Source organism: Lissotriton helveticus, chromosome 2_1 (assembly GCF_964261635.1).
Source record: "Lissotriton helveticus chromosome 2_1, aLisHel1.1, whole genome shotgun sequence".
Lineage (NCBI taxonomy): Eukaryota > Metazoa > Chordata > Amphibia > Caudata > Salamandridae > Lissotriton > Lissotriton helveticus.
The window spans coordinates 981,714,483-981,739,408 of record NC_136059.1 but is presented as its reverse complement, the minus strand read 5'-3'; the positions used below and the strand labels follow the sequence as shown (position 1 = coordinate 981,739,408).

Sequence of the window (24,926 nt, the reverse complement as noted above, 5' to 3'; positions counted from 1 at the left end):
TTCGAAACAAATCACGAACTCTGCCATCCCTACTTATTATAATAGAAATGTTATCCCCTTTTTTCCGCCCAATTATCCAAATAGGTACCCAATTTTAACCAATAATAATTATCCTCCCACAGACCCAAAGGAATTCTGGAATATTCCTTTATATAACATGTTTCATCCCTTAACTGGTATGGACGTAAATGATTGACTGACCCCAACTCCCCTACAAGAGAGATCTGTCTGTGAAGACTTGTTAATATCTCCTTTTCCGGTCGAGAAGGGTATGCCTGTACCAGTGACTTATCATGAACTTATTTAGTGGGATGAGTTGGAGAAAGGGAATATGGATGTAGAGGGTTCTTGGGCTAGTAATATAACCCAAATCCTTGATGAGCAAAATACTAATCCTGCAGCCTTAGCGGAGATAAAGATGATGTTACCCACGTGAATATGGGATCTGCAGGCAAAGTAATTCTTAATTCTGTTTTAGATCAGTGGAGTAGAGAAAACTCCTGTAATACTAGAGGCACAAACTTCCCCTATGCTGATGCAGCAAATAATGGTATAGAAACAAGAGTGGGTGGGAGTGACATAGTTCACCTTAATGGAAAATCATTACGGGGTAAAGAGGGGAATCGGGTAGAGGACAGCTGCTTTCGTTTAACTTCCTGGAATATAGCTGGTCTCCGGCGGAGGCTAGAGGATCCTGCCTGGCTAGAATGCATTGAATCCTTTGACATTGTCTGCCTCCAGGAGACATGGAGTACTATGGACCATAGCTTGGATGGTTACCAAATGTTTAATGTTTTTGCAGAGCCTTCACAAGCAGGGAGAGCTAAAGGTGGGCTTGTGACAGCTATCTCTGTAAAGTATAACCTAACACATGTGGTGCGAGTGGTGGAATCTCCTTGGTACCAATTACTTATGATCAAGGACCTATTTCCAGTAACCCTTCTTCTTATAAATTGGTACTATAATATATTTGATCCCCATGCAACCACAGTTATTGAAAAATTACAGGAGGAAATTGCTAAGGTTACAAACAGGGTTTTCCCTCTTTTTATTTTATGGTTAGGCGATTTTAATTGTGTGTTATGCACATTTAGTGGGTCTAGAGTATGTGGACTGGTGGACTCAACTGACCAGCCTATGGCTCATTTTATTCATTCGAAACAGGGGGAGGCTTTGAACAGTATTGTTTTGAATAATGATTTATGTATCCTGGATATGTCTAGCTTTTCCGGTTCACCGAGTATACCCACTTTTCAGGGTACAGGGGGCAGAGTGAGTACAATCGATTTTGCTATGGTATCTAAGGATTTTGCCCACCTTGTAAAGGATTTTAAAATTGAGGCGAATACCGCCAGCGACCACAACCCCCTAATTTTGAGTTTTAACTCTGTCCTTGAGAAAACTCAGACTGGGGAACAACCGATAAAACATAGTCAAAATCAGGGGGTCACCTTAAGGTGGGATAAAGTAGATGTGAGGCAATTGGAGGCGGACATCTTTAGTAAAAACAAGGATGGGATAGAAATTTGTTTGACGCCTATATCCAACCCAGATTTTATAATCAAGAACTTTGAATTATTACTGGGAAACGTGGCTTCACACCTAGTAAAGACAGGGGGGAGGAACCAAGATAAGGGACCCAAATGGTTTGACGAAGAATGTTCTGCTGCTCAAACAAGTCTAACAAAGGCTTTACGCCAAGTACCACGTGACAGAGATGTGGTCAGATTAGTTAGGAAAAGGTATAGAGATGCAGTCAGCAAAAGAAAAAATGACTTAAGGATTAAGGCATGGGAAGATCTGGAAAGAGCGGTTGAACTGAGGGAAACAAGGCTTTTTTGGGAGGTAATAAACCGACCTTTTCTAAAAACTGGAGAAGAGGGTACCATCCAAGTGCATATACCAGAAGACTCTTGGGTAGCTCACTATAGTAAAATTTTCAACCCAAATGAGGTATTACTGACTACTACTGTGGGAGCTGGCGACTTCAATATGGAGTCAGCAAAATTACTTAGTGACTCATTAACGCTTCCTGAGGTAAAGATTGCCTTGAGTAAGGGTGCTGCATTAAAGGCCCCAGGGCCTGATGCAGTACCCTTGGATCTTTTTAAACATAATTTAGAGGTCTGGTCACCACTACTCTTAAATGTTTTTAAGGCAATAGTGGTGGGGTCTATTCCGATTTCCTGGAAAGAGGCGGTTGTGGTACCCATTTTCAAAAAGGGTGATAAGTCTGACCCGTGTTGCTACAGGCCAATATCACTAATAGACGCGTCCTGCAAATTAATGGGCAGAGTGATATTGGCTCGTCTTGAAACATGGGCAGAGTCAGCAGGGATTATTGTGGACTCCCAATACGGGTTCAGAAAGGTAAAGGAACCACCGAGCAGTGTCTTAATTTGGCACTAATTATAGGCAAGTACATGGGTGCCAAGAGCAGTTCCATCCACTTGGCATTCATGGACTTGTCCAGTGCTTTTGACAATGTATGTTGGGGTAAGCTATGGCAGATGATGGAGTCTATGGGGTTTGAGGAACCTTTGGTTACCTTGCTTCGCAGGCTCCATGCCGCCACAACAGTGAGAATTAGATATGGCCCTGGTGGGGAGAAGACTAGACCCATATTATCCACTGAAGGTGTCCGCCAGGGATGTATTTTAGCTCCTTTTTTATTTTTGGTCTATACCAATGGATTAGAAAGTTTTCTGTTAGAATCTGGCGCTGACTTTCCACAGGCTAATGGCAAAAGGATTCCAATGTTGTCATACGCAGACGACACTGTTTTAATGACCCTCACTTCCAATAGCATGCAGATCTGTCTGAATGCTTTTGATACATTTATGGAAAGTTTAGATCTTAGGGTCAACTTCACTAAATCCTTTGCCATGACTTGCGGCCCGAGAAGTGTAAAAATCCGCAGGTATATGGTGAAGGACTCAATTATAATGAAAGTTGATAATTTTAATTATCTGGGTAACCTATTTAACAAGAAATTGAATTGGGACCCTTTGATATCAGCTCGGGTCCAAAAGGTTACACAATCAATTGAAGCCCTTTTTCGTTTTGCCAGTAAACTAGGTAAACGGCGAATAGCAGAAATAATATCCTTGTATAAAGCCAAGTGTGTCTCAGCTGTAACTTTCGGTGCTGGAGTCTGGGGGTCACAAAACTGTGAAAAGTTGCAGATTATGGAGAATAAATTCATAAAACGACTCTTATCTGTCCCATCGGGTACGTCGAACAGTTTTTGTCATGGGGAGGTGGGTATGGAGTTTGTAAGTGACATTATACATGTAGCTCCACTACTACTATGGTCTAAAGTTTGGCAATCTGAAGAATTGAAATTGACAAAGGATATTTTACAAGATTGCCTTAAACTTGACCACTATAGGGAGATTCCATGGCTCCTATATGTTAGGGATACCTTTTACAAGATTGGGTTAGGTAATATGTTTGAAAACCCTGATATGATTAGCAAGGATTCAAAGTTAACTATTAAAAATGCCTATGGTTCTAATTTGGGTACCTTAAGGAATAGTGAGCATGCACTGTATGTTAGGGGCAAATTGTTGCGGCCTTTTTATCTATCGTATATCATCAATACGCAATGGCGTTTTTATTTGACAAGGTTTCGCCTCAGTACTCTACACTTTCTTTTTGCCTTTCCAAAGCAAGGGGGGTGGTGTGAGAGACTACCTCCTTGCCCCTGTAATGATAGGGTCTCGCAAAGTACTTTGCACCTTATCCTTTTCTGTGCTTTGTATAAGGTCCCAAGAAATACTTTTATTAGACCAGTTTTACTATCCTTTGGATCATGCTATTACAAAGAGGGCTATGAACATTTATTGTCCTTGTCAACCCCAAACATTTGTAATGCTGTACTTAGTTTTATTAGATCAGCCTTTGCTATTAGAAATCGATATTGAAATAAGCTGTGGGTTGAAAATTTCTATAAAATGTTTCTCCTGTTGGCCTGTTGATGAAACTAACTTAGCACTTTATGTCATGTCCATGATCAAGGTTAATTTTAATGTATTGTAAATCCTAAACATGTAAATATGTATCGTGGATTTTTATGACAATTTATGTATTTTATATTGGTGTATACTTTTATGACTCCGTTGTGGAATCGAAATAAAGTTATTTGATGATGATGATGAGTTATCTTCGATTGGGCCATAGTATGAAACTACAATGAAAACAAGCACTTGCACATTAACAGCAACAGCTGCCCTTCTCCTGGCTCTTTTATGAAGGGTTTTGATGGACAATGAAATCCTATTGGAAGTTAAAATTGCAACTCCCCAATGCATGGCAGAAGCTGAAGATACTCACAGTTCTTCGAAGGGTATCCAAAAATGAGTACTTACTTTGAACCAGCTTTTAAGATGGGTTTCCTGAAGCAACCAGAATTACATATTTGTTACTGGCTGCCCACGACAGTAATGCTCTTGTGGGAATTATTGGTTCCATTAACATTCAAAGAAATGATTGTAAACTGATGTAACTAAACTAGGGAAAGAATATCAGGACCTGCTTCTGCAAGCCAGATCACAACTGCTCAATAGTATTTGTCATCAGAAACTTTTTAATGAACCTTTTTCCTACTTTATAACCCCTAAACACCCCTTACCAGGCCCAAATTGTGGATCGCTGCCTCTCCATGACCTTACCCCAACGCCCCCTTCAACCTCCTTGGCGGCGAGAACCATGCTCCCCTCACCAGACTCCCTCCCATCCTACATGTGGCACGCTGGTGATAGGCCAAAAAGAGAGGAGGAGACCACTGCCCTTCCTCTATACCATGCTGCCCTTCGAGCCCAGGAATTAAGAAAGAGACATCTACTGTCAATTAATAATCTACTCTAGTGCTCTGAAGTCCATTAACTTGCTCAAAAAAGTTTACAGATAATTTGGGCTCTGCTGTGAGCCAGCAAACCCCCGTCTTATAAAACCAAGGACATTAGTACTCCCTAAAAGAAATCGAATTCCCGCATTCTAAAATAACAAAGTTCACCCTGGAAAACAAACGGGGGGCAAAAAAAATAGGCACTTTAAACAACAATACATGGAAGGTGGATTGATCTTCTCAACTTAACAATTGGAACACAGCTTTAATTAGCCCTATACGCCCCCAGGGTGCATTTGAAGGTCGCTAAATAGCAGCTGGGAAGAGTCTGTATCAGTAAAGTTGTGAAATGTCCCCTTTGCAAGAGCCTTTAGCCTAGCTAATTGAAGCTGCATAGCCTGAACACCCTAGGAGCAAAAGTCAGGAATCATTTGTTTAAAAGTCCTCCTCTTCCTCGCTGACTTACAAAAAGATCTGAAAGTTGAACCCTTTCGGTGAGCTATACACTTTGTGCTTAATGGCTGTGGACACATTTTTTCCCCTAACTCCGTAATCACTGAATTTCACCAATATTGTTCTAGGCTGTGACTTGTTTTGACTGAGAAAGATACTTTGTGGGCTCACATTATTGTATAGTTGTCCTTCATCTCAGAGAGCATGAGAGTTGCTATCAGTTGCTTGACAACCTCGCTCGCTGGGATATTCTGGTCCTCTGACTGGAACTCCAAAAAATCTTAAATGAGAGAACCTTGCCCTATTGTCCTCTTCTTCCAGCTGGGTCTTTAGTGGCTTGATCTTCTTTGTGAAAAGGGAGGAGGTTTGCTCGGAAAATGCATTTTGAGTGTCTTCACAGTTTGACACTCTTTCTCGGAGGTCGAGTATGTAATTAGGCAGGGTGTCTAACTTTCTCTTCAAACCCTGCATTTGGGCACCAAGAGCCATTGCCAACACTGCCTGGCTGACTTTCAAGTCTTTTAGCTCTAACAAGTTCACTTGAAACCTGAATCCTGCCTGTTGGACTTACACCTCTGCTTCAAAGGGGTCAAACAGCTCCACTGCTTTATTGACTTGGCCCAGTAGCGGCATGCATACTTTAAAGAGGTGTGGGCGGGACGTGGGGGATGGGTGTAGAGAATAAGAAAAAAAATCACCTGTGTTCTGCCGCCTCTCTGTCCTCTTCGCCTGCTTCCAGGACTCCAGAGCAGGAAGCAGTAACAGGAAGCACCCTGGCTTCCAGACTCCTCTAACCAATCACAACACTGCTTATAACAGCATTGTGATTGGTCTGAGCACCATGGTTCAGAGAGGGCCTTGGCGTTTGGGCATGTTCTCCACCCAGGCTGTAATACAGCCTGGGTGGAGAACATGCAAAGTGCGCATGACTGTTTGGCCGGCCCAAAGCGGCCGGTCAAACTGTCAGGCGCACTTACAGAATGCCACCACTCCTCCCCCTGTTCCTCTGACACAGGTTAGCCCTGCCCTGCCACTAACCAGCTGAGCAACAATGAAAAATAAAATGATAATAACAATGCGTTATCATTTTATTTTAGTTTTTTCACCTGCTCGCAGAGCAGTGGGGTGACACTCGTCTTAGTGGAGGAGTCGCCTGCCCTTTGTATTGTTCAAACGCCAAATAGCCATGGCATGGAAAGCCCCTGCCCCTCTGGAACTTTGGCGCTGGTTCAGCGCACTACTAACGTTGCCCAGAGCGGCGGCCACACTCTCAAGCTGCTCCAGATAAGTGGAGGTTCCCGCATGGGTGGGCAATGTTGGGAGACCTTCTTACTTAACGTGGAGACCAAAACCAACGAGCGTCCACCATGATTCACACTTGCATGACCTGCACACAGTTTCCATAAATAGACATATGGCCATGACTGCACCCACCTACCAGCCCTTTTGACACTCGGGGACTCATGAACACAGATCCCACCCACCCTGTGCCCTCTCTGGGACACACATTGGGTCTTGTTCTTCCCTACTATATACCATAGTTATTAGCATAATTTTAGTCTTACCCCCTTTTCCCTCCTCAGCCTGGCTTGGGACAATTGCTTGTGAGCACCCCTTATGCCCATTCTCTGCTGACTACCGCCTCACCCACCAGACGTGCATCGCTTCCATTTGGTACAGCTTTCAGAGCTTTCACACTTTGATTTTCTTTCTTTTTCCTTTTTCTTTTTTGTTATTTTATTATTTTCGCCTCATTTGAGCAATATTGTTCAGTGTTTGCTATTACTGATTATATCTTTCTCAAAGGCATGTCCGAGAGCGATGTACTTGGTCACCATACCGATAACATGCAGTTTACATACATGCTCATGTTTTAATATGTTTGGTGATTCACTTGCAGGAGCTGTAATGATGTGTGCAAAACTTCAATAAACACACTAAAAAAATTGCTTCAAATATAGAAGCAGCTCCATGGCCCTGATACTAAGATGCCAGGGACACTGAAAGATTCTCTCCTCCAGAAGTCAGATGATTTAGTGTTGCAGGAGTGACTTTTACTAAATTTGTACCACATTTGTTTGACTGGAGTTAAGCCAAGTAGCAGGGGGGTACACTTAGCCCAGGAGATGTTGGAGAGCCAGCACGTACTGCGGACCTTCCCCCTCATCCACTTTCATTGCCTTTTCAGACTCCTAACTCGTGACATCGCCCACACAGGCCTTAAAGTTGGATCCTCCTTCAGTTAGGGACCAGAGCTAGCAAAAACTGGATAGCACTTGGTTACAGAATCAGTAGCTTCCAATTTATTTCCCAGTTGATAGAGTTGCGAAGGCCCTTCTTGTTCTGTACTATCTACTTGCGACTGGACCTCTCGGGGGCAATCTGAATGTTATAGGCTGTCTTTTGGTGCCACAATGGCCCCCTGCTTGGGATTGTATCCTGCCCTTTGGGCTAAGTGCTCCCTTCTTGGGACTTATCCCTGGTTTTATTGAAATGCTACGTCAGACTTGGGGAGCCCAAATGCAAGCAGCCTGATCCGCTTGGTCTACTGCTGAGAACCAAAGACAGTTTACCCCTCACTTTGGAAGACTCAGCAACATACAATGCCTCAAACGGCAGCTTAAGTTTAGGTTTTCTCATTCCTTGGCATGTACTTAAATCCATCAGCTTCTGTAAAGGCTCGTAAATCGGCCTCACCCTCTCTCGCTTAGCTGTGCACAGGCATCAGTCTATGCCCAACTCATGTAGTTTGCTGTGAGTGGGGCATAGGAGGCATAGGAGTGGGTTTGCCACCTTACCTTATGTAGCCAGTTCAAGTTTCAAGTTTATTTATTTATGATCTTGGAACTCCAAAGAGATCCACATAAAAATGAAATGGACAATTACAAAGCATTACAATATGATATAAAATACCCTAAATGCTATAAAACATCAAATAAAACCAAATTTAGTAATCATAGCCTTCATATAAATGTTTTAGTACATATTTAAAAAAACACTTAAAAAAGTTAAAAATCCTATGACAAAACATTTAATTTTGTGGTTCATAAATGGAATCTATTAGTGCAGAGGCTGAAAGGATAGATAATTGTAAACAGATTGGCCTCAGCAATTTGCGCCGATACAGTAATAGGGCGGGGCAGATAAATAGCACATGATTAACATCCTGGATAGAAGTATTGCACAGATTACAAACCGGAGAAGAACCATACCATTTAGATAGTACGTTGTTTAAAGGGAATATTCCCTGCCTCAATAATAACCAAAAGCGGGGCACTCCATGGGGCAGGTTCCAAGAGATATAAACCTGTATTTTATTTATCACACAGGAGTCAATAGCTGGGTGTGCACCTCTCTTTAAAATATGGGCTTCCCTAACCCTGGTGAAACTTAATTTCCAGGTGGCCTGCATCAAAGTGGCCTTTAATTGATATGGCGATAGGGTGAAAAGTATGGATTCATCCATTTGTAGCAAGTTAACCGCAGTTCTAAACTTTTTAACAATTAATGACTGCTCATTTAAGCTTTCTAATATTTCTTTCTGGATACAAAATCTTAGTGTACCAGGATCACCCAGTTCCAGGCTTGTGATCCATCGCACTATCCCTTTCCTACTAAAAGCAGGCTAACTTTCGCTATTGGTTGATAAATTAAAAGCACTTAAAACGATCATTAAATTAGGCTTGTAAAGTGGCTTCAGATAGAGGGAGAACTTAACTTAAGACTTAGAGCAGCATTACAGACTTCCTTGGTATTGCAGCTAAGGCCCAGTGCACTCCGCACAGTCTTTGTTGTCTCCCAACATGCCAGCCAGAAATGGAGTCTGTTGTGGTCAAAGCCATTGTTGGGTTGCCAAAATATTCTGCCAGGGACTGGAACAAGGCTCCATAAACCTCCCTTTTAGATACTGCTTCCTATGTGGTTAGCAATTCTCCCAACTCCTCGAATCGCCCAGAAAACCTCAGACACTTACCTTCCTGCTTCTTCCTCTTTTCTACCCCACTATATTTGAAACGGTAGGGAGAAAGTGAGGACTATGTCTTACAAGGGCACCTTCTAAAATGGTGAACAGAGTGTGTAAATACAATGTAGATGACCTTGCCTCTCGCCTGTACCAGCATTCTCAGCTCCAGCGCCAGCTCCCGCTCCTTTTTCTCGCTCCTTGTGCTTGTGACGACTCCGGCACACCCCCTCCACTCATGGGCTAAAGAATGAATCTCGGAGGATATTTGATATTTATTAGAATTTGTATAGCGCGACTATCGCTCCGGAAGGAGCATCTTGGCGCTGAGCACACAGAGAACCATCAAAGGAGAGCAAGGATCAGATAGCTGCGAGGACCGATGAGTCAGACTGAGAGAAGATCCAGGTCTTCAGGAGATTCCTGAAAACGCTTTCTGAAGGGGCATGCCTAAGGTAGGGGGGGGAGACAATTCCATGCCCTGGCAGCCAGAAAAACAAAAGTTTTCCCGCCTTTAGTTTTTAGTTTAATTTTGGGTACAGAAATTAAATTAGCTCCTGAGGACCTCAGACAACGAGTTGGAATGTAGCGCAGAAAGCGCTTGGTCAGATAAGATGGACCGGTGTTCCTAGTAGATTTGAACACCGTGACAAGGAGCTTAAAGAGTATTCTCTTATGGAGGGGCAGCCAATGGAGGGTGTTGAGCGCTGCAGAGGCCGAAGACCTGCGAGGGAGTTTCAGAACAAGCCTGGCCGCTGCGTGTTGCACACTTTGCAGTTTTTTAAGGGAAGATTTCTTTATGCCTGCTAGGAGGCCATTACAATAATCCAGCCGGGAGAGAATAAGAGCCACCGCGACTGATTTCCTGGCAGAGATGGGCAGAAAGTCAAAGAATTTCCTTAACTGCCTGATCAGGCCAAAACAGCGCCCCGCGGTAATGCGCACATGCTCGTCGAAGCTAAGGGACGAGTCGAATTGGACTCCAAGATTGCGGGCTGAGGTGACCGCACTCGGGGGTGCTTCGGAGTTAGGAGGCCACCAATCTTTAGGGGAAAAGAGGGTGCCTTTGCCTAGGGGTATTATTTCAGTTTTGGCACTGTTACATTTAAGATGATTAAGGTTGAGCCAGGAAAAAACTTGGGAGAGGCAATTTTGGAATCTAAGGGCAGCGTCAGGGTGTCTTTTGTCGATAGTGACGACAAGCTGGGTGTCGTCAGCATAGGAAGTCACGAGGATCCCATGGGATTCAATCAGCGTAAGAAGGGGAGCCATATATAGGTAGGTAGGTAGGAGGTAGGCTTGTAATAAGGGGTGCATCATCCTGGAGCAATGCGCAGCCTGTACGCACGGGCAGCAGCGGAAAGTGACGTAGAGTCCATAGACAAAGTCTGCAGCATCCCAGCATCCTGCTCCAGTCATCATGAGAGGAGCATCCATCACATGCTATTGGCTGAGAAGCGAATACTCTGCCATCTCTGAGACAGCGTGTGACTTCCCTTTCAGGGCTACTTCAGGGGGCAGTCATCCTCACAGCCGTGTATTTCTTTCCTTATGTAAGAAAGTAAGAGGTAAGAGGTAAAACCATTCAAGGTTCTCCTCCAAAGCAGCTGCCGCCTCCAAGGAAAGAGCAGCTCAAGAGGGAAAACCAGTGACTGCAGGTCTACCACGCAGCCTCCAGTCAGTATTTACGTTTTTTCTAGAAGTAGAACTCCAAGCCGATATTCCTTCTTTACAAAAATATATCTAATGTCCCCAGCAAATTGTTGGTCTCCTGCTTTACAGGAGGACAGTAAAATGTCAGTAGACCGAGAGGCAGGTCTTAGAAACGTTTATACAAACAAGTTAGAAAAATATGTGCTGTGGGCCTGATCTACTACTGTAAGCTGTCACCTAGATTTGGAGTAAAATTGGTCCCACTGTGGAATTTAAAAAAGGATTACAGGATTTCTCCAATGAATCTGTGACCGTCCACGTTTCACTAGAGTATTTCTGGAAATCTTTGTAAATTCCATATTGCTGACATGCACTACCATTAACACATGCATATACATTTACACATGCTTAAACATGCCGCAGAATTGCATATCTAATTTCAAACTTTTTTTTACCACAGAGAAATGATTTCTCCTCTTCCCTACACCTTTTTTAAGGTTGGTCACTCATCAATCCCACCATGGATAGGGGCTTATTCCTGCCCTGGGCAGAGGCAAATCCATCACTGTCCATGTTGGGGACGTGTCTGCCAAATGTTTGTAAATACACACACACTTTAAAAGTGAATGGGAGTTCACGTACTTATAGAGGACTTCAGTATCTGGCACACCCCAACCCCCAACCCACCTGTTCCCCCAGATTTATTTACATGTAAAATGACACAATAATTGTACAATTTTTCATGTGTATCAACCTATCTACAGTTTGGGTCCTTGGCTCTGTGCTGACTGTAAATTCACTCATATGTGAAGGTTTTTGGACACCTATGTTCAGCATAGTTTTCCAGATACCGTGGTGAACTGGTACCATTTAGAGCACTTTGTGATCCCTTAAATTAAATTGTTTTGCTGAAAATGGTACTTTGTAGGAAGAAGAGAAAGTATAGACCGAGGAACCTGGCACATATTCGAAATGTCTTTGTAGTATATTGGAACAACTTGTACTGCAATGAAATGATGTAGAAAATAGTACATGTAATCGAGAGTGTGTCTGTGTTTGATTTGTAATCGAAGCTTATAATCTGACCTTTCCAGAGTGTTCAGGTCTTTCCATAAAAAATAATATCTAGTTCTTCATGCCACTCAGCTTTTAAGTTTTAATGGAATGCTTTCCTCGTTTCTCCCAGGTGTCCGGATTTCTACGAAGAAGTAAAAATTAAGCTGCCAGCGAAACTCACAGAAAAGCACCACTTATTGTTCACATTCTATCACATCAGCTGCCAGCAAAAGCAAGGAACGTCAGTGGAAACCCTTCTAGGGTATTCGGTATGTTATTTGTGTTTATCAGTCCTGTACTGCGAGGCATATATGCAGTTCATAACCAAGCTTTGTACATCTGTTGGCACACTGAATCATTTCGAACAAATCAACAGCCATCTCGAATGTTAACAGGATAGCGCTATGAGGCTTGTATAGCTGATCTACCGTTAAACCTCAAAGCACATCTGTAAAGTATTAGATGTTCTCAAATATGGATTAATTGAATATGTGCGTCAATCATGGAATAAAAAGAAATTACATTTAAACGCTTATATAGCTCAGCTACAACAAGTAGTCTGTAAGTGCTACTACGTAAACCTCAGGTTAACAATGATGGGCCTGTCAAACGTATTTCTTTTTAAAGAGCCAATGAGGAAGAAGATTTGAAATAACCATGGAGTATTTTCCATAAAAGTAGAATTCAATGCAAACTGATCAATTTCAAGCAGAAGCAAAGACGATAGGTCTCAACCAGTCCAAGGCACAATGATGGTGCCCATTTTGTAATGATTTATTTGTTTAATTAAAAGGACACCATTCCAAAATGTCTTGGAATATGGTAAAACCAACCAGTGATCAGCAAAGTATTTCTTGCTTTTGAATCCGCTAATAATAATGCCTTTGCACAAAGCGTAATTGATGTAGTTTATTAAGAATCAAAGATTGAAGAGTCTGTAAAACATACCATATAGTCAACCAACTAATTAACTTAAACCCTCCTCCTCCTCGTGCAATGGACGCTATCTTCTTTTTTGGAAACTTTCATAAATTCCCCTAAAGAGCAGGTGCATCAGATGGAACACCTTAGTAGAATTGAATCCTAGCTAGCAGGAAGGGCGAGGTGGTGAAGAATTAAATAAGGACCAAGAACATAGAGTATTACATTTTCCCTGTTTTTTTCAAAAAGCTAAAAAAAAAGCGAAGGAAATCTTTTTTACAAAGGCGCGCGCTACAGCAACAAAGAAGAAAGCAATGTAAAACTTAAATGATGATTCTGTAGACACCAAGAATTGAACCAAATAATGAACACCAACCTTTGACTACAGACTCCAGCACGACATCAGTAAATGAAACAGTGTATACAGTAATGCCTTTGAATGCCTGGGAAAGAATGCGACAGAGGCATCACTGAAAGGAAGCATACTTGATTTAGTGGCCTTTAGGGAGTTGGATGCTGCTTTAAGGGAGGTGGGAAATATACACTCAGCACATAAAGGAGGCCAGTCTTCTTTTGCAGATAATAGAAAAGGCTGTTGTGTAATAAGTCTCTCACTAGTAGAGAGATTAAGGAAAGTAAAAGTGGTGTCCTTGAAAATCTGCTGAAGCCAGGACACAGGAGGATACTTGTAGATGTCAACGTTCAGTCATGTGTAAATCTGAAGGTGAAGAGGCCACACAGGTTGATTTTGTATTCTAAGATAATTTGTTCTTTAGTGATACATTCGACAAATACTCTACATAAAAGTAGAATTGGGTTAAAACCACATTTTAAAGTATGTGGAGTGCAGAATTGTGTTCAACACTCTTGTAAGGGAGGCCACTTGTCTATGGAGCAATTATCTTGCATGAGCTGTAGTCTGAATGCCAAGGATTATTATTAGAAAAGGGCCTTAATGGAGAAGGGAAGGGATATGTTAACTAGACTCAAAGCAACTGTTTGCAACAGTTTGCCATATCTGGCAGTTCCTAATCCCCACATAACAGCCTATAACTTGGTCCAAAAAGTGTATATACCTATTCTTAAAAAATATTCCTGACCAAGGTAATGGAGAAAGTTTGACAGACTAAGGACCCCATTGCAATGTGGGTGGGGCCGACACAGATGGCACATTGGTGTAGTTCCCACCGACGTCTAAAGCAGAGGTCAGACTGCCACATTACGATGTGGTCGTCCGAACGCATGGGTGAAGGACCGACCGCTGCATTTCCTACGGGCTCAAGGAGCCTGTCGGCCCAGCGTTCAGAATGTAATCCCTACAATGAAGGCGGTGCCTGCTCAGTCACCGCTGCAGGGATTCTGATGACCCTTTCCAACGGCCTTTCAATTGCGGTCCAACCACCATTGAAAGGCTGTCGGAAATGGACTTTGGGGACCCCTAGCAGGGGCCCCGTACCTCCGCGGCCTGCACCATGATACCAGGGGGGCATCAAAGGTGCCCCCACAAACATCCATGACCCGTGTCCTGCCACAGGGTGCAGGAATGTTTAAAGACATGCCTTTTAGCATTGGGGCTTGTTCTGCAGCCCATTTCCAGGCCCCAGCACAAGCCTCAAAGCAAAGAGGGTATACACCCGTTACGACGCAACTTTTACTCCGCACTACCATTACAACGCGGGCATTACAACGCATGACATTACAACGCATTGCGCTGGGGGGCGCTCTAGGATAAGAGGTAAGTTTAATTTACTATCCAACACCTTCCCTAGGGTCCACGGGGACTGGAGTTAGAATAGTAAATTATACTTACCACTATCCAGCACCCCAAAGCGCTATGCGTTGTAACGGTATTCGTTGTAAATACCGCGTTGTAATGGTATGCGGAGTAAAAGTATGCGTTGTAACGTCATACATCCAGCAAAGAGGCATGTTTCCGACTGCCTCCATGGCGATCGGATCCTAATTTGGCAGTAAGGACTGCCGGCTACCTGTCGGTCAGCCCCTTTAGCACAATGATGCTGGTCAGACGCTCGTCCGACCGGCATCGTAATTAGGGCCTTGGTATTTTGGAATGTACTCGGTCTTAACATCATAGCCTGTTGGTTAAGGATTGTGATACTTTATTGTTAAGCGAAACCTGTCAATATAATACAAATTGATATAATGTCATTATTATATGTAATTGATATATTTGGTTTAAATGTTTTTTGAAGTCTGACAATTTGGGTGGAAAAGGATGCATTGTGGGAGGCTTAGCTACTCTGCCATATAAGGGTTTAAAATGCAAATGCTCAATCATTCATGTGAATGATCAGAAAATGTTTGTAACTTTGATAAATGATCTGGATCTCACACCAAAGTTGGAAGATTTATGTATAAATATTTTTTATGATACTAAGGTAAATCCTAAAATATTTCTACACATGATCCACAGTTCTGTGGCTGCACTAAGGTACACTTTCCTGAAGCATTGATTAATTTGGGCAGAGATTTAAACACAAAGACATTACTTTCAAATATACATGGTTAAGACAAGGACACATAATTATCTTTTTTCGACCATGTCAACTTTCCAGCCACTGTTTATCCAATAAAAACAGGGTTATAACCGGGAGAGAAGCTGTTTGGAAATTGTTTTGGGATATTATGATTGTTAATGCTGACTGGCTGCCTTCAATATGAACAACCAAGAGGTAGAGCATTTATTAGAAATTCAATAATATCACCCAACCGAATATCTGCTTGTTGATTTCTGAGCATTCTCAAAGCTTAATTATTTTTAGGTTCTAGAGTGGGAAAAAAGTGGTCACCTTTAATAAGCTAAGACTGATTTCCCTTCAGAATCCTGCAGACTAAGTGGATTGTTGTTAAACATAATTTGTAAGTAGCTAATGGGTCATTTGCTTTGAAGTAGTCGCATGAAGCAACATGTGCTATTGGGGATCATGGTCAAGACATATTACATATACTGAAGTTATTTTGAAAAGATTAGATAGGAAGAAAAATATGAAACAAAGGACCTGGTTCGAAAAAGAGTGTAAGGATTATTGACGCCAGGTCTAAAAAGAACTTTGAAGTTATCTATTTGGTAGATTTTCCATGGCAAGTAAGCAATTATATCCTGGACAGAAGAACGTTACATGCTTTGTAGCTTTTAGTGGAGTAGGCCAGTAAGTACAACCCTTATTTGTACGACGGTGAGGTTAGGTTTTAAAAGCAACTTGAAATGTACTGCTTTTAAAAATTATGAGAACACATCTAACAGTGGGATCTAGCTTGCCTAACGTTTACAATTGTGTATGTTTGGTTTGCTTAACCTACAGACCGGTTCTAGTTAAGTCTGCTGATATCCTCAATTACATAATGAACAAATTAAAAAATTCTAAGCTCATTTCTTGTAGTGAATAATTTAGAATATTGCAAACATTTCAAAGACCCTTGTTCTGCTGACACAAGTTAATGCCATGTTCAAATGATTTGAGCCCATCCTCGATAAGAGGTTCCAACCATGCCCAGTTCCAAACAAATTCCCTCTATACAGCACAATTCTTAACATGAGGAAAGATTTCCACAAGCGACTTTCTATTCTTTCTATCAAGTCAATATCCTTAATAAGTGCACTCCCTATTTCATACATAAGCAAAGCAGGAACTTAAGCAATATAAACTCTGAATAGTGCATCAATGTTATGATGACATATATGCTATGGAACACTTTAATAAACTCGAACCTATTGATGCAGCTTAGTCCATTTAAGCACGGATATGAGAAATGCTAATAGGTTTGCATCAATCAGCATTTCGATGCGGTTATTTTGTATTGTAAAAGTGAGGTTTTTATGTGCACAAACCTTTTAAAATATCCTAATGTTGGTTTTGTTAAAGTTTATATAAAGGAAATGCTATGATGCAAATGTATGCATAAAATGTGGTTTCCTTTGAAGGCCACTTGGGGTAAGATCTTATAAAACTATGTTATCAGCATGACTCAGTAAATGAATGACCGCTCTCCCCAGCATATCCATCTCATTATCTAGGAAAGTAATTGATTCAAGCGACTCTGGTAACCATTGATATAATGAGCCTTCAGTTCTTCTATCCCATTTAATATCATTCTGATTATAATAAGGATATGCCCCATGGTGCTGGAATATTCACTGAAGCCTTTGCAACTGGCATCAAAAGTTATAAAAAAGGGTTAATAATCCCTAAAGATCAGTAACTTACCTCAAAAGTAGCAACCTGCCCATTACATAAACGAGGTAAAAGCATATGCAACATTCACCCTTATTTCAAGTGGAGCGTCTGGGGCAATCACATTGAATTCTGCCATTCAGAACTACTAAATTCAATCTTTATATCCAGCATAATAATTTAATACAACACTAATCAGTTTTAGTGTTGAATAGTAGTGGAGCATCCAGCTCTCAGATCTCATTTAGATAAGGGACATCTGATGCAGCATAAATGGAACCACCGATGCAGAAGTGAAATCGCCAACTAATGTGGTTTTACACGAAGGAATTGTATCTTCAAATTTCTCAATTATGGACATAGATGTTTTCAACGAGATAATTTTTTGCATCCGCAGGTAAGTACACACCGCACAGCATGATATCGAGCTTTGACGATTTGGAAACAGCATCATAACCTGAAGTGAGGTCTGTCAGAAAACCTGCAAGATGACCTGAAGTAAAGTCGACAAGAAGTGCAAGATTAATCAAGTGGAGACCAGCCCTCTAGTTACAGTGCTTTGTGATTTGGCACAACCAGATCCTTAAAGTGTGCTTTGCATGGCATGCTGGCCCACTGTCATTTCCTGTTGCTGCTTTGATACCAGCCTTCTGAAGTTCTGAGAGGCAGGGCGGATTGGCACAGCGGGCACTCGGGGGGCATGGGCCGAAGGGCCAGTGTCTCAGTGCACTCTTTGGGCCGTTTTTTTCCCCCTTTCCCAGTCCACAGAGAGCACTGACAGGGAGAGGAAAGCAGCTTTGCTGTGCAGCCGGCCATTCAGTGATGATCAGCTGTGGCCTCTCCTTGACCCCCTGCCCTACCAAGCAATCATGCTGATGGTGGGCTGGAGAGGGGTGATTGTGTGCCAGAATCTGCCTCCCAGGGGGGCAGGTGTTCCTCAGGCCAATTAGCCATTTTCACCTCAGCCCCTCTGGGGCCCACGCAGCACAGAAACAGTGTTTGCATTAGTCACAGCCCTTCTCATTCAGGGCATATTGGGCGAGGAAGAATGGGTCTCACTATGGGGTCCAGGTGATGTTGGGAACTCCCACCATCTTCACCTTAGCCTCCCCTACCCCCATGGATGACCCAGAAGCTGTGTTTTTGCTTTAGCCCCTCTACTGCCACGCCACTGCCCTGAGGCAAGAAGGGCTGGGGGGGCTGAGTCATTTACAAATAGCTCGGGCCTCGCTGTTTTCAGATGCTCCTGCGCTGGAGGGCTGGGGAATAATTTTGTAATAGAAAGGGGCCTAGCTGCTTTTCAGGTGCTCCTGCGCTGGAGGGCTGGGGAATCATCTTTTAAGAGAAAAGGGTCTCGCTGTTTTCAGGTCTCCTGCACTGGAGGGCTGGGGAATAATTTGGTAATAGAAAGGGGCTTGGCTGATTTTCAGGAGCTCAGCTTGTAGGACGTTGTCACCTTGGCCCTGTGTCCTTCCCAAGAACAATATCCTCCCACTTACATTCCTTGTGTGTTTCATGAAAGGGCACAGCCACGAATGTGGGCCACTCCCCGCAAATGTGGGCCACTTTTTTCGTCAGTGCCCGGGCCAAATTGTGATCCCAATCCGACCCTGCTGAGAGGGAGTACATATTAATTTATTGCAGTAAACATTTCAAACATGACATCTTTCTGGTGTCACCTTCCTAAACCACCCACACTGCACTACCTCTACAGCATCACCCAAAACTTTCCCACCCAGTAACAGTGTTTTGAAGTTGCAAAAGTGTGCCATCAGCATTATACCAAATTAAATACGTTAATACAGATAATGTCCGTCTAAAGCTCTAACGAATCTATAACATATGCCAGACCTGCAAGGTAAAATGAGTTTTGAAGTGGTTTCTTTAAGGCACACTTTGAATCCAGTAGTCTGTCCATGGGAGCTATCTAGGACACCTTATCAAACTTGGACCCAGGAGCCTAATTCACAAAAGAAATCTAGAAGTATGTGTGGATATATATATACATTCACTTGAATGTACTTCTACACTTCCGTATAATTCATAAACCTTCCCAGGAGTATAATTGGAAAATTGCATCAAAAGAAATCAGACAACCAGTATGCCAAAGTAGACCAGCCAAATGCAAAACAGCCTTGGTCCTTTTACATTATGAAGAGTCAAGGCCAACCTGCAGAGCAAGGGATCCTGAAGATGCAAACACAAGCAAACTCCAGGCTGCCACTGGCCTACTTAAGGGTCGTCAATAAGAAATAGCTTGACTCCGGTGACACAGTGAGCATGGGAACCACACCTGGGCATACCCATTGCTTTTACCTTTAATAATAATCTTTCTTTTTGAATTTTTAAAAAAAATCCATGAAAGATCATACAGTAAAAGCTTTAATACAAATTGTCACCCATCAAAAGACTGTCTAGTTTTAACAGTGGCAGATATAAAACAGGCTACAGAATAGAATATATGATCTTCATTCAACACTTGTGAATACATCAAAGCAGGACGCACTTTTTTAAAACAACGATTCTTAAAAAGCGGAATGATAAGAGCTCTTCGAGGATGAACATAAAAACCACAAAACAAGATAAAATTAAGTGTGTTTTGTGGAGACACAATGTCCTAGCTTCATCCCTTCATTCCACCTCTAAGGAAATTCTAACAAAAAATTAAGTTTGCATGAATGGATGATTACAGTTAGACATAGAATAAAGATAAGATTCCAACCCACTAACAGTTTTTAACAGAATGTACACTCAAACGAAATATTTATGGAACTCCTGACCCTCTCTGTTAGACTGGCAGAAATAGAAAGACTGTACTTGTCTAGTTTAACTTATTTTGCCTTATTAGCTCGGGTATGTCAAATAGAAGGCTGCGAACCGAAGAAGAAAAATGGGTTCTAATACATTTTAGCCAAAGTATTTTATGTGCGTTATCATGGGGTTAACAATCCCGCAAAATCTCTCAATTTAGTTCCAAGTCGGCCTGTAGCCAGATAGAGATCCATCTTAAAAGTGTATGTAGGGCAACAATATCAGATAAATCATTAACTCCTAGTTCTTGATGGATGATATTCTCAGGAATACCCTGTGCGATGCTCAAAATGTGTCTACAACATTTATTCTCTAATATCTCAAAAGCAGAAATATTAATATATACCTGTATGTTGCTTTCATTAACAACTCAAGAAGTGTGTTTGGCATAATACATTTTAGGGAGAGCCTGCAACAATTTCTTCCCCAACAATCTTCTTCAAAAATGAATTTCTCATATAGTCAACCAGAGGGAGCAGGAAACGAGCATAATCAGATTGAACTCCTAAGTAAGGGGCATTATGAACTTTAGCCAAAACAAGCCCCTTGTTAAAAATTGGTTTTCCAATTGGCAGAGATATGTACCCTGTCCAATCAGGATTCACAGTCTCAGTCAGGATAAGTCACAACACCCCCTAAATTATCCTGTGCTCGCCCTCTGTTAGCTTGGCACAGAGCAGTCAGGCTTAACGTAAGAGGCAATGTATGAGGTATTTGTGCAACATTTCAAACAGTACCACAGGGAAAACGCCACAAAAAGACTCCAAAACAGGTTAGAAAATAGATTATTAAAAAAACAAGACCGAAATTGCAAGAATCCAACTACTAGAAGTCAAGATATGAATTTTCAAATAATAAATGTAAAATAGCGCTTAGAAGCAATAAACGCTTAAACAGGTTGCCTGGTCACACTAGACCGGGACAAAGTCAAAAGTTCAGGCCGACCGCGATGGAGCGTGGACTGGATACAGGGACTCACTTGGGCCCGCTGAACTTAAAGTATCTTGATTTGTGATGCATCGTCATCCACGAAGATGTGAGGTGTAGCGGAAGTAATGAGTCGGTGTCAAGCCATTCAGTGGACAAGATATATTGATTTTCTCCACTCAACTGTGGCGATGGGTCAGTTCAAAGTGCAAGGCGCTGGTAGCGAATGTGATGCACGTCTGCTGCTCCGGCAGTAGGCGATGTGTCGACTCTGAAGGCAATGCTCTGGTTCAGGAGGCATTGTGCCCAGTCTGCCTCATGCAACGACGAGGATGCATTGGTTGCGACTCACGCAAAGGGGAAGATGCACCAGTTCTGTTGATGATGCCTGAGTTCTGGTTGAAGCAGCACTTTATACCCACTTCCAAGGGCCCAGGACTGGGTGGGCACCACCTGGCAGGGCAAGACTTGCAACACACAGTCCAGGTGCTGCAGCAGGATGAGTTGAAGTCTTTGATGTCCTGAGACTTTGAATAGGAGGCAAGCCAGCAAGCCCTTCGAGTCACTCTCGGTTCAAGGGATGCATGTCCAGTTCTTCTCACCTAGGCAGGAGAACAGCAGGCAGCAGGGCAGCTCAGCAAGGCAAGAGTCCATCAGAGTGGCAGTTACTTCAGCAGCACAACAGTTATTCTGTCTGGCAGACTGGTCACAGGTCCAGAAGTGTACTGAAGCCATAGTGTCAAAGGTCCAGTGCTTATACCCAATTGTGCCTTTAAAGTGGGGGAGACTTCAAAGAAAGATTTGAAGTGCACAGAGGTCCTCCCTTCCTGCCATTGCTCCAGACTCACTCCTCGGAGGTATGCTCCCTTGTGTGTGAACAGGACACAGCCTATTCTGGAGTGTAAGGCAGTGCCCAGATCCTCCTTCCCATCACCCAGGAATGCCCATCAAGATGCGCCTAAGTATCCTTTGTGTTTGGCTGTTCAGAGGGAATACACAAATACCAGCTGTCACCCAACCCAGACTGAACAGAGACATGCAGCAGGTACCAAATTGCTCAAATAAGTAAATGCCAACTTTCTAAAATTGGAATTTTCTAAACTGAAATTTAAATTCCAACTTCACCATAAGTTGTGATTTTAAATTGTGAGTCCAGTGACACCAAACTTGAAAATTCTATCTCTTCACAATTGGGACTTACACTTTACAGATGAAATAAGGTAATCCCAATGTTATCCTATGGAAGAGATAGGCCTTGCAGTAGTGAAAAACGAATTTGGGAGTTTGTCACTACCAAGACATGTAAAACTTAAAAGTACATGTCCTGCCTTATAAATACATTGTGCCCTGCCCTGTGGGTCATTCAGGGCGTACCTTAAGGGTGCCTTATTTGTATAAAAGGTAAGGGTTAGGCCTGGCAAGACGTTTATCTTGCCAGGTCGAAGTGGCAGTGTAAAGCTGCACATAGAGGCTCTGCCGTGGAAGGGCTGAGCCATGGTTAAGGGGCTACTTAAGTGGGTGGCACAATCAATGTTGCATGTCTACTAGTAGCATTTAATTTACAGGCCTAGGGACATGAAGTGCACTTTACTAAGGACTTATAAGTAAGTTAAGTATGCCAATTGGGTATGTAGGTGCACAGAGTCCTAAAGCCAGCTAAAACGAGGTCAGAAAATGGAGGTAGCTAGGCAAAAAATTGGAGGAAGACTTTCTTAAGACTTTAGGTCTAACACCCCTGGATGCAAAACATTTTGGATATAGTCAACTATAAAAAAATATATATATTATTTGTCACTAGATCTACGGCACCCGTAAAGCCCACAAACAAGTCTGATAATTTTTGTAAGTCCACTGCTGTTCTGGCGAAAAGAACTACATCAGCTGCATACAGCAATGCGAGGAGAGAGCTTTTACCCACCCTGGTCTTTCTCTAACAGATGCTTTTCTAAAATATGAATATAAAAGGTACACAAAAACAGGGCCAGGATACACCCTTGACACACCCTAATCTGAACCCTAAAATTCTCAGAAAAGGAGACATTGTTATTGTAACAGATAACATGTTCAGATGCAGATCATTTAGAAATACTACAATGTCAGGATCAAACCCAAGGGGAAACAAGCATTTGCAATCCAATAGGTCTCACATTATTAAAGTTTGAGCTATTGGCATTGCTAAATAATGCAACACCAATAGCTCAAACTTTAATAATGCGTGACCTATTGTATTGAAATTGATTGTTAAAATCGCACACACCTCTCTTCACTTTTTACACCATCATCTAAAAATGCTTTCTTTTGTGCCAAATCGAGTCTTTCCCTATTTCTCTCTTAGCCCGCTTAGCCAGCAGACATTTGAGAGAAAGTACATAGTAGCATGCACTGTACAATATTTTAAGCTGTGTTTAATTTACAGTGTTACAGTTTTTCTTTCTGCTTTATGCAAAAGCACCCCCACGCTCATGCAAACCCAGTTCCTTCCGTACTTTTGACATGTATGCAGACCAACATAAACAAGGAGGATACTCTGAGCACACACTCACACGCATGGTTGTAAATACACACACTAAACTGCAGTCAGGGCTGTAAACACAAACACACAGAAGACTGCTCTAATGCTACTCTGACAGCAGAGGCAGAGAGCTGTGTCAGGCTCACCATCTCAGCAACGAGCTGTGCTAGTCTGGGCTCCTCAGCACAGAGCTGTGCCAGGCCCCCCATCTGAGCAACGAGCTATGCTAGCCTTGGCATCTCGACACAGAGCTGTGCCAGACCGGAATCTCAGCACAGAGCTGTGCCAAACTGGACATTTATTTATTTATTTTAAAGGTTTCATATAGCGCTGGCTAGACCCGGAGGTATCAGAGCGCTTTACATGAGTATCAGACCATAGTTGCAGGTTACATCGTTACAAAGGTTACACAGTTATTAGAGCATAGCTACATAGTTACATGTTATCTGGGCATCGAGCTGTACCGGACTCGGAATATCAACATAGAGCTCTCCTAGCCTGGGCACCTCAGCACAGAGCTGGGCCAGGCTCCCCATCTCAGCAACGAGCTGTGCTAGTCTGGGCACCTCAGCACCTAGCTGTGTTAGCATGGGCATCTCAGTACAGAGATTCGGCAATCTGCACATCTGGGCATTTGAGCTGTGCCAGAAGGGGAATCGGAGCAAAGAGCTTTGCCTTTCTGGGCATTGAGCTGTGCCAGACAAAGAATCTTGATACAGAGCTGTATTAGCCTGGGCATCTTAGCACAGTGATGTGTCAGTCTTGACATGTGAGCATCGAGATGTGCCAGACTCAGAATCTCAGGAGAGTGGTGCCGATATGGCTATTGAGCTGTGCTGGACTGGGAATCTCAGCACAGAACTGTGCCAATCTTGCCATCTGACATCGAGTTGTGCCAGACTGGGAATCGAAGAACAGAGCTGTGCCAGGCTGGGAATCTCAGCACAGAGCCATGCCAGACTGAGAATCCAAGCACAGAGCCGTGGCAGACTTAGAAGCTCAGCACAGTGTTGTGTCAGGCTGGTAATCTCAGCACAGAGCTGTGTCAGGCTGGTAATCTCAGCACAGAGCTGTGGCAGACCGGTAATCTCAGCACAGAGTGGTGCTTCCAGTCTGAGAACCTCAGCCACTAGAGCTGGACGTCAGTCGTTGGGGCACCTCTGCACAGTGTGCCACTCTAGATATTTCTGCAGGGAGCTGTGCTAGTCGTGACATATTGTGCTGCGCTAACCTAGGCATCTCAGGCCCCAGAGCTGTGACAGGCTAGACCTCGGCCCCTGCCAGTCTGGACAGCTGCTGATAGAGGGCTTTGCTGGTCTGGCCATCTCGAGCTGTGTGCATGTGTTGTCCAATAGCTGGAGCAGTTAAGGAAGCCTCAGTCCCCTGAGCTGCCAAGTTCTGCACCACAGGAGTGACGGTTCCTTGTTGTAACTTGAGCCACCACTTAGTGCAACAACCGGGGCATCGGTGTTGTGCAATAAGAGCGGCCACTGAGGTTTCAGCAGCTGCAGCACATGCTCTCTGGTACAGGAAGCAGCTGCACGCTGCAGCAGCTGCAGGAGATGCATTCAAAGCAGCAGGGGAATTGCA

The 24,926-nt window shown here is 42.9% G+C and overlaps 1 protein-coding gene across 1 annotated transcript in view; it reads left to right on the top strand.

Moving 5' to 3' along the window:
• The window catches only part of DOCK8 (dedicator of cytokinesis 8), a 765,653-nt gene that overhangs the window by 496,115 nt on the left and 244,612 nt on the right, over window positions 1-24,926 (top strand). The window contains exon 17 of the mRNA XM_078675733.1: window positions 12,103-12,241. Coding sequence (XP_078531859.1) covers window positions 12,103-12,241 — 139 coding nt within the window. The remainder of the gene's footprint in view (window positions 1-12,102; window positions 12,242-24,926) is intronic.